General features: G+C 45.2%; 1 protein-coding gene across 1 annotated transcript; it reads left to right on the top strand.

Moving 5' to 3' along the window:
- Positions 1–354: 354 nt before the first annotated feature.
- LOC141249615 (perilipin-2-like) lies at positions 355–8,781 on the top strand. Its single transcript, XM_073669712.1, has 8 exons — positions 355–467; positions 560–605; positions 3,400–3,595; positions 4,918–5,000; positions 5,082–5,334; positions 7,566–7,750; positions 7,961–8,080; positions 8,159–8,781. Exons 2-8 carry the CDS (start codon positions 576–578, stop codon positions 8,531–8,533), a joined length of 1,242 nt encoding a protein of 413 aa, XP_073525813.1. The 5' UTR covers positions 355–467; positions 560–575; the 3' UTR covers positions 8,534–8,781.
- The last annotated feature ends 1,618 nt before the right edge of the window (positions 8,782–10,399 follow it).

Below are 10,399 nucleotides of genomic sequence, written 5' to 3'. Positions count from 1 at the left end.
TTATCTATTTATACAGTACTTCATGCTCAGTCCATGTCCCACATGCACAAGTCATCTATATTACCTCTCCATGTTTGGAGCTATAAGTTATTCTGCTCATTCTTTTTATTGATTCCTTTTCTTCATTCTTTTTAGTACATTCCCAGAATCCACTCTGCTATCTGCCCCGTGCGGAGCAATAACTGTTCCCTCCGCCATAACACGGCCCCGGTCCCCGCTCTCACCACACAGCTGCTGTCACACCCTGCTGTGACCTCTGCACCGCGCACAGCCGCCCTCCGACCAGTCAGGAGAGCAGACTGCGTGACGTCATCACGCCGGCTCACCAGTCAGCTGACTGCAGGGAACCCTCCCGGAGACAGCGCCTAGTCAGGTGGGCGTGGTTAGCCGCCTATAAGTGCGGAGGCTCCAGAGCAGCAGGCATTCCTTCCTTCTGTGCAGTTCGTGCTGTTGCCTGCAGAGGGCCTGTGAGTGCTGAGGGTTAGCCAGTGCCTGTGGTAGTTTGGCAGCTGGTGGTGGTTTCTCCTCTTTGGTGGTGACTGTGTTTTGCTCTTTGTAGGTTTTTACTTAGCAACATGGCTGAGACGGTGGAGCAGCAGCAACAGGTAACAACTACGTGTGTCCTGTCTTATGTAATGGCTGATAGTAACGTGCCGTGATACCGAGGAGCTGCTGTCTGCGGACTATGGAGTGTCATGGAGTGAGCGCCCCCACTGGTGCATATGGGTATTACTGGGCATGGAGTGAGGTGCCCTCCCCCCCCCCCCCCACCCTACTGGTGTATATGGGTATTATTGGGCATGGAGTGGTCTTTAATATTACACTGTAGCAGTTGGATTGGTCCTGTGTGTCTAAATGCAGGGTTCCCTAACTCCAGGCCCACCAACAGGTCCTGTTTTCAGGATTTCCTTGGTATTGCTCAGGTGATAACTGCACCACCTAGATGGGCAATAATTCCATTACCTGTGTAAGTCTATGTGCCCATGATGCAGAAAATTTCTGCATCTCCCTGGCAGAAAAAATGCATGTGGATTGTACATGCGTTTTTCCTGCGTAATACATGTGGATTCACATGCGAATTGACAAGCCCTTTCCAGGTGATTTTTAGCATCACTTGGAAAGTGCTTGACAACTAGGTCACACTATATAAATCTATGCAAACAGCATGGATTTATATAGTGTGACCTTTAGAAGGCTTAAAAATAAACCTTGATACCTGCCTTCCGATGGCCTGGCGTGTTGCTGCGCTCCTTCCTGGCTGCCAGCTGATCGTGAGACCCTGCGCTGAAAGACCTGCTGTCACATGACTGTGATGTCAGCGCAGGTCCTTCAGTTTGCTGGCAAGCACAGGGAACGAGTCCGGGGGCCGTTGGAAGGTGAATGTAATCTTTATTTATTTATTTTTTTACTGTTTCTATGGTATCTGGGTGTGGAGGAGAGTCTTCTCTTCTCCACACTCGGGTACCATCTGCACATTAGAATGTGCCAATTATGTAAGTACAGATGCGGAATTGGCGCGTTCTAATGCAAGTCAATGGCGGCGAAAACGCAGCACATCCGCAAAATTAATGGACATGCTGCAAATTTTTGAGCGCAGCATAAACGCTGCGGAAAAATCCGTAGCATGGGCATTGAAAGTGCGGAATTGCATAGGGGACCATGGTAGAACGCTTACCATGCGTTTCCCAAGCGTTTACGCTGCGGAAAATGCTGCAGCAAAAACTCTTGCAAAACGCATCGTGGGAACACAGCCTTATAGTAAGGAAATCCTGAAAACATGACCTGTTGGTGGGCCTTGAGGGCTGCAGTTGGGGAACCCTGCTGTAGAGTCACTACTATGGTATCACCATGTGAGTCCCACTGTGTACATGACCTATGTGCCCCCTTGTCTTCTGGGCAGATGTCCATTCATGCAGGATACTGGTACCCAGGTGTGGGGCTCTGCCATATGATGGTGCATGGTCCCAGGTACAGGATCTGCTGCTAGGGCTCCTTCAGGCTGGGATCTGGTGTCGATCTCTAGTTCTTGGCTCTTCCATGTGTCCTCAGTGAGGATTATGCACATGACTGATCTGTAGCTCAGTGTTCAGATCTGTAATGGGGCTCTATAGGAGTAAATGAGCTGTCCACTATATGTATATAGCCAATGGGCCTTGCATGCTGGATGGATGACTATTATCCCATAGAAGCATTACTTGTAGAGCAGGATCTGTATTGATGCTGGTGAGCAGGTGCTGCAGTGCATCTCACTGGCTTTAATTGTACAAGCTCTTACATCTACGGACTTTGGTTTTAGGCTTGTTTAAAGCTTATTCTTCATCACACCTAATGCAGGAGCCTCTTGCTGCTTCTTCAGGTGATGGGGAGGAAGCAGTCATAGCTGGGAATGGGCCTTACTACCAACCCATCCAAGCAGGCTGGTAATGGCCTCTCCAAATGTACCTAGGTTTGCATTATGTACAAATTCCATTAAATAAAGGCTTCCCCCCCCCCCCCCCGCCTGCCAATCCACATTAGGCCGGGATAGTAGGAACCAGAGGGTGCTTGAATCCACTGGTGGAGCATAGCAGTAATCTGCAAAGATGAAAGATGCCATGAGAATTGAATAAAAATAGCTTTATTTAGTCCATTACAAACAAATGAAAATGGAGGTGAGATTATAAACTGACCCATTTCAGGAGCTGAGTGTTTTTTTTTTTTTTTTTTTTTTAAATCTCTCCCCTAGTCTTAGCTTTATTTAGTCCATTTAAAACAATTTTTAGGGGGCTTCAAAATGGGTGTAAGCGCAGGACAATTACCCTGTGAGTAGGAAAGTGATATAATCTAGCAGCCTTTAGTGTCATACATGTGGAACTAAATGTCTTAAGCCTTATTTAACCTGATAAATACTACATGGCGCCCCCATTATTTTCAATAACTAGTTAAGCAGACAGCTGTGGGCTTGTATTAATAGGCAGAGAAGGTCCTTGGATATTGGTCCCATTTCCAGCATAAGACAAGCTCAAAGCTGTCTGCTTTCACTTGGCTGGAGAGCCAGCAAGTATTTCTTTAACTCTGTTATACAGGCCAGGTCACGTGGTGAGCTGGCCAATTGCAGCCATACCAATACTTGGCATTGCTGTGATGGGGCCTGAAGTGCCCACAGCCTTAAAGCTTGTTGATTGGCTGTGCTGCAGCCCTTTAATAAGCTTTATTCGGCTGGCCAATCCAAACAGTAACAGACTTTCGTTTTAAGCCATGTGAGGGGTTCAGCAGTAGACTAGTGCCGGGTAGATACCCCAAACTTTACTGTCCACTCATTCCTATTACTGGTGTGTAGTTCTCCAAGTATCATAACTGGTACACTGGTGTTTGTTCAACTCTTCCAAGTATGTTTTCAGGGTTTTTTCTCTTCCTTAGAACGTGGTGGTAAGGCTGACAAACCTCCCACTGGTGAGCTCCACATATGACATGGTGTCCTCTGCCTATGTGACCACTAAAGACAACCATCCCTACCTGAAGTCCGTCTGTGACGTTGCAGAGAAAAGTGTGAGGAGTATCACTTCTGTGGCCATCACTGGTGCCATGCCAATACTGCAGAAACTTCAGCCTCAAAGTAGGTTTAGCTTCTTGTGGCTTTTTCCACTAGCAACTCATGTGCAACACTGTCTTGTTAGTATTTGTAGCTTTTTCTTCCTGTATTTGGCTACAATCTGTACAATTCTTCTTATTAATCTTCCATTACCTAGTTCTCTAGGCTTTGTTTTCATGCATATTTATCTTTGCTGATTTTCTGACAGCCGACGTTGCATCAGATGGAATGGTTACAAAACTGTTATTCAGGAATCTGTTACACATGATTCTTCTTCTCTACATCACATATCCATTTTACACTTGTGGTAAACTGATCTACAACACTGACCCCAGTCACATACATGGAAAAAGGGGTTAATAAGACCTTAAACTTCCAGGGGGCTGACAGATTTCTCAGTAAAGTGAATGTCTGCAGGTGTTTTGCTACCTCCTCTGAGAGCAGCATAATGTAGGGAAATGCCCCAATTCCAGCAATGGATCACTCACTTTTCTTGGTGCAGTAATGATCTGATCTGTTCTTGATGGTTTAGCTTTCTATGTATATTGATAGTAAGCTACTAACTTGTGCTGTGGATGTGGTTGGCTCGGAAGACATCTAGGCTGCTATCTGCCGGCAGTGATCTCCTGCTAAAATACCTGTTTTGAAACAGCACAGCCTAATCAGTGACACATTGCTGACATCAATGTCTCTGCCACTACCTGAAATTGCTGACAGATCCCCTTCACTCATTCTGCAGCCTGATGCTTAGTGCAACACAAGCTAAAGAAGGCAAACTAATTTAAATGGCAAAAAATAAGCCTTAATTTCTACTTTTCCTTAAACAAAAATCCAAAACCAACTTAAATGTAACTTCTGTAATCTGGACATAATACACAGGTTTGAGTATTAGGACGGGATCACTCTAGCGTATAACCCGGCCGAGTGTTATCTGATGTTTATCGGGGAACAATCGCTGCAGCTGGCAGTGCGAGTCTGCTGATACACCCATAGACTTGTATGGGGTTGTATGTGAAACATCAGGCTGATTTTGTCCCAGTGCAGTCCGATATATGCCGAGACATGCAATGGAGAAGTTACTCCGCATCGGATGCCATATGCTACTTTGATTCCAGCTTAAGGCCACGGCCCTGCTATCAGTATTTGTTCAGTATTTTTCCTCAGGAGTGGGTGATAAATGCAGAATTGGTGACTTGTTTCTATTGTACCTTTTCTCTGTTCCTCACCTGGTTTTGGCTCCCACTCCTGAGAAATACTGATAGGCCACGGCCCCACTAATCTCTGCTGCCTTCTATATACAGATGACTATTGCATCAGATGTTACTTCTTTCTTATTCCCCTCACAGTTGCTCTGGCAAACAATATTGCCTGTGTTGGACTGGACAAGATTGAGGAGAAGTTGCCTATTCTGTCTCAGCCTTCTGGAAAGGTAAGCTGCTAAAATCCATGCAGAACCTCACCTTTCACTTCTCCTAAGGTCAGATTACAGAAGTGCCTCCTTGTATGTTAGGTTGTGGCTAATGCCTCAGAAGCCGTTGTTGGTGCCCGAGATGCTGCAATCCATAGTATCACAGGAGTAGTGGATAAAACAAAGGGAGCTGTGCAGAATGGTGTGGAGATGACTAAGGATGTTGTAAATGGCAGCATTAACACTGTTCTGAGAAGCCGTGTAATGAAGATCATAAGCAACCGTGTGGACTCTGCACTAACCAGGTCTGAATCTCTTCTGGAACAATACCTGCCACCAACAGATGAGGAGTTGGGTAAGCCCAAACCTATTGACTTGCTGAGGCAGTCCAAATACTAGGTGGTTTGGGTTTCTGTTACAGAAGCACTCCCATCAAATATTTTATCCTCTAATATATTGCAGGCATCATATTTTATATAGCACTGTGTACATAAATACTCATCTATCCAATTTATTTCTTCTCTACTTTGTCGACACTGGAAGTCTTTATTTTCCTGCAAGAGTCATCCCTGTAACTCCTGACCCAGCTGCTCCGCTCCCCTGCCAGGGACCTTCAGTGCCCAGAAAAGACTTCCTGTCTCTACATGGACTTGCTGAAGCCTTCTATGCTGTTTATGATCATGTGATGTCATAGACCTAATGGAAAAATTAGCTGCATAGACGGGCAAAACGAGCAATTGCAGTGCTGTAAAATTATTGCAATTTATTAAAAGGATCAAACCTTTGATGGGAGGGCTTGTTTAAGAACATGCACTATTGCTCCTTCACAATGGTACATTGACTGCAGTGAAAAGTAATCTTGCACTGGATTATGAATGGCCAACAATTCACAATTATTGAGTAGTAAACCAGGCTGAATACTGTTATATGAAAAAGTTTGGGCACCCGTATTAATCTTAAGCTTAATGTTTTATAAAAATTGGTGTTTTTGCAACAGCTATTTCAGTTTGATATATGTAATAACTGTTGGACACAGTAATATTTCTGCCTTGAAATGAGGTTTATTGTACTAACAGAAAATGTGCAATCTGCATTCAAACAAAATTTGACAGGTGCATAAGTATGGGCACCCTTATTTTCTTGTTTTAAATACTCCTACCTACTTTTTACTGACCTACTAAAGCACACTTTTGCTTTTGTAACCTCATTGACCTTTGAACTTCATAGCCAGGTGTATGCAATCATGAGAAAAGCTACTTAAAGTGGTCACTTGCAAGTTGTTCTCCTGTTTGAATCTCCTCTGAAGAGTGGCATCATGGGCTCCTCAAAACAACTGTCAAATGATCTGAAAACAAAGATTATTCAACATAGTTGTTCAGGGGAAGGATACAAAAAGCTGTCTCAGCGATTTAACCTGTCAGTTTCCACTTTGAGGAACATAGTAAGGAAATGGAAGAACACAGGGACAGTTCTTGTTAAGGCCAGAAGTGGCAGGCCAAGAAAAACATCAGAAAGGCAGAGAAGAAGAATGGTGAGATCAGTCAAGGACAATCCTCAGACCACCTCCAGAGAGCTGCAACATCAACTTGCTGCAGATGGTGTCACTGTGCATTGGTCGACTATACAACGCACTTTGCACAAGGAGAAGCTGTATGGGAGAGTGATGGGAAAGAAGCCGTTTCTGCAAGCACGCCACAAACAGTCGGCTGAGGTATGCAAAAGCACATTTGGAGAAGCCAATTTCTTTTTGGAAGAAGGTCCTGTGGACTGATGAAACCAAGATTGAGTTGTTTGGTCATACAAAAAGGCGTTATGCATGGTGGCAAAAAAACCACAGCATTCCAAGAAAAACACTTGCTACCCACAGTAAAATTTGGTGGAGGTTCCATCATGCTTTGGGGCTGTGTGGCCAATGCCTGCACCAGGAATCTTGTGAAAGTTGAGGGACGCATGGATTCCACTCGGTATCAGCAGATTCTGGACAATAATGTTCAAGAATCAGTGACAAAGTTGAAGTTACGCAGGGGATGGATCTTTCAGCAAGACAATGATCCAAAACACCACTCCAAATCTACTCGGGCATTCATGCAGAGGAACAATTACAATGTTCTGGAATGGCCATCCCAGTCCCCAGACCTGAATATCATTGAACATCTGTGGGATCATTTGAAGAGGGCTGTCCATGCTCGGCGACCATCAAACTTAACTGAACTGGAATTGTTTTGTAAAGAGGAATGGTCAAAAATGCCTTCATCCAGGATCTCATTAAAAGCTACAGGAAGCGACTAGAGGCTGTAATTTTTGCAAAAGGAGGATCTACTAAATATTGTCGCTTTTCTCGTGAGGTGCCCATACTTATGCAGCTGTCAAATTTTGTTTGAATGCAGATTGCACATTTTCTGTTAGTACAATAAACCTCATTTCAAGGCAGAAACATTACTGTGTCCAACAGTTATTACATATATCAAACTGAAATAGCTGTTGCAAAAACACCAATTTTTATAAAACATTAAGCTTAAGATTAATAGGGGTGCCCAAACTTTTTCATATAACTGTATATGGGCATAACTTCCTGCTTTATTCTAGCTAAGGAAGCAACTAAAACAGAAGGCTTTGAGGTGTCCCAAGATGAGCCTGGCTACTACGTGCGCCTGGGATCCCTCTCTATGAAGGCCCACAAGCGTGCTTATCAACAGGCTGTGACCAGGATCAAGGATGCAAAATGCAGGAGTCAAAAGGCCATTGCTCAGCTCCAGATCACCGTTAACCTGGTTAGTAAATGTACTTGTAGTCTTAAACATTTGTCATAACCTCATAAAGGCAGATTCCCTTTAATGGTGACATGTGGGAGTAACAGTCAAACACTACTGTTACTGCCATATGGGGGAGATGAATAAACCAAATGTATCACATACAATCTCACCTGTCTCATTCAACCTGTCTTCCATGAAGCCAAGTAAATGTATTCGCTTTTCTTTAAGCTTGATTATGCAAGAAAAAACCTGAATGATGCAAATCAGAAGATCCATGATGCACAGGAGAACATGTACAACAAGTGGGTGGAGTGGACAAGAGGCACAGAAGACGCTGAGGGTGCAGAGGTAATGACACTCCCTCATTAGGCTTATGCTAGGCATCATTTGTATATTAAACTATAACTTGTCAATTTCCATTTACAGCAAATTGAATCCCGCACCCTGACTACTGCCCGAAATCTCACTCACCACCTGCAGACTACATGTTTGTCTCTGGTCTCCAGCGTTCGAGGTCTTCAGCAAAACCTTCAGAACAAGGTTCATGGTGTTAGTGCCATGGCTGCAGATGTCTACCAAAACTTCCACTCTGGCTCTTCCTTCAGAGAAATGTCTGAAAGCCTTGTAACCGCCACTAAGGACAAGTTCACAAAAATAAAGGCTATTATGGATGATATGCTGAACTACGCCATAAACAACACTACAGTAAACTCGCTGGTTGTTGGCTTTTATGCACAACTGGCTAGTGGCCAACATGAGGAGCAAGAAGCAGATGTGGGAGCCTCGGTTAAAGAGGAGTAAGATGCAAGCTCCTGTTGAGACACTTGGTCACATAAATGGTTAAATGCCATCTTGATCTGAGAGCCAGTAACTGGCAATAGACCATGTAACTGATGTGAGAGGAGTTGTCTGTAACATTGGACTTTGTCTTAATCTTGGATGTTGCTCATCTTCACAAACCTGGTATCACTAGTGTATAAAACCCACTATGTACACTGCCAACTGTCTTGTGCACTTTTGTATTAATAAAATGCTGTATTGATGTGTCACATGTACTTTCTGGTTTTTGTCTAGTAGCCATTGTAGTGACTTCAGGATTTCCTCACTGCTCATATAATGAGATGGCTAGCATTAGTCTGGACAGTACTACCTAGTAGCTTTCGATGATCCAATGGCCTCTGGAAGCTTGTTGGTGACTAGTGTACTAAATTCCTTCAAAATGAGTTTGGGGAATGGGAAATCTTGGATGAGCTTTTAGGAAGCTTGGGCTTAATAGTTCATATATGAAGGCTTCATCCTCGGCTATTTACACTTCTGGTTAAGCTAGTCTTTGATCTGTAATACAACATTATGGTGCTGGACCACCCAGATGCTACATTCAGGAGTCTGCACTGATGTTCTAATTCAGGGGTGTCAGATGCCATCACCGAGGGCCCTTATCAGCACTAGGTTTGCCTTAGAGGGGCTCATGCTGACAACTATGCAATGTGTGACTGGCCAGGAGCTAGAAGGGTGCTGTCCCTGGGTTGTAGGGCTAAGAGCTGGGCCAGTCCAAGATGGATTGTTATCTATGCTAGTACTTGCTGTGGCTGCTCTTATTAAAAGATGGTGCCTGCTTGCCCTTTTGCCACACCTTTTAGATGAGCGCTGGCTGACTGCGTCCACTGGTTTTCAAAGATGGCACTCGTTCCTTGTGCTGGTTCTGCTATGCACTGGCTTTGTCACTGTATAGCGCAGCCAGTATTTGGAGTGGGTTGTGCCGGCCTGGGGGTGGGTGTGCTTTGATTTTGATCTTCAGCGTGCGCACACCTACACTGCTATTTAATAAAAAGAAACCAAAAAACCCTCAGGCAGTGGATGCAGAAGGCCTGGCTCTATACAGGGAAAATGGCGTGTTGGTCCCTGTGTCCTGACCTCATGAACTGGAGTCTGACATTCCTGTAATCTAAAACCTCCATGTAGGGAGCGGTCTCCTCTGTTCATCAATGACAGGAAACCTACCTCCAGAAGCACTGTCCGCAGCTCCCTTGGGGCCTGCTTCCGAGCGGGCGCATGCGGTGAAGCAACTTCCGGGTGTGACGCGCCTTACGTCACGGTGGGAGAGGTGTGCAAAGTGATGTCGGGGGGCGGTGCCCGATCCAAGATGGCGGCGCCCTGTAAAGTGCTCCCTGGCCTGTGTGTGTGTGTGTGTGTGTGTGTGTGGGTGGGGGGGGTTTGTTTTTTTTTTTAGCCTCAGCCTGGGAAGGTGGGGGGGACCCTTGACCCGGGGGAAGTTCTGGGAGACCCTATTTTAAGGGGGGCGTTATCTCGGGAGCGCCGCTCACGCTCCAGCGAGTCTGGGTAACAATGGCTGACCCGGACAGTCAGGAGCAGCAGCTAACCCCCTCCCCCCCACCTCAGCAACGGAAGAGTCAGACTGACGCCTCTCACACGGACAGCTGCTTGAGCAATTGTAGTGGCAGCCGCAGGATCAAGGTATCGAACACTTCTGAACCATCCAGAAAGGAATCATCGCATGTACCGCCACAGCCTCCGAATCCCGTACCCGTTTGACTTCAGGGGTGAGTGATCTTCGTGAATGTCACCTTTTTAGTAATGGGAAGTCTCTTAGGCTCCTACAGAAGAAAGCACATAAGAGTAGTACAAATCAAAAGCACAGGATTTGTG

The sequence above is a fragment of the Phyllobates terribilis genome, unplaced genomic scaffold, assembly GCF_046119375.1.
Source record: "Phyllobates terribilis strain yellow unplaced genomic scaffold, ASM4611937v1 Scaffold_2__4_contigs__length_985480577, whole genome shotgun sequence".
Lineage (NCBI taxonomy): Eukaryota > Metazoa > Chordata > Amphibia > Anura > Dendrobatidae > Phyllobates > Phyllobates terribilis.
Note: the sequence above shows the minus strand (reverse complement) of the source record. Positions and strands in the feature narration are given on the sequence as shown.

What these genes read in the sequence shown, in the direction of transcription:
- LOC141249615 (XM_073669712.1), top strand. Translation starts at nt 576, where the DNA reads ATGGCTGAGACGGTGGAGCAGCAGCAACAG. An exon ending in TGTCTCAGCCTTCTGGAAAG is followed by an intron (nt 5,001 to 5,081) that starts GTAAGCTGCTAA and finishes CTTGTATGTTAG; the next exon opens with GTTGTGGCTAATGCCTCAGA. An exon ending in ACCAACAGATGAGGAGTTGG is followed by an intron (nt 5,335 to 7,565) that starts GTAAGCCCAAAC and finishes GCTTTATTCTAG; the next exon opens with CTAAGGAAGCAACTAAAACA.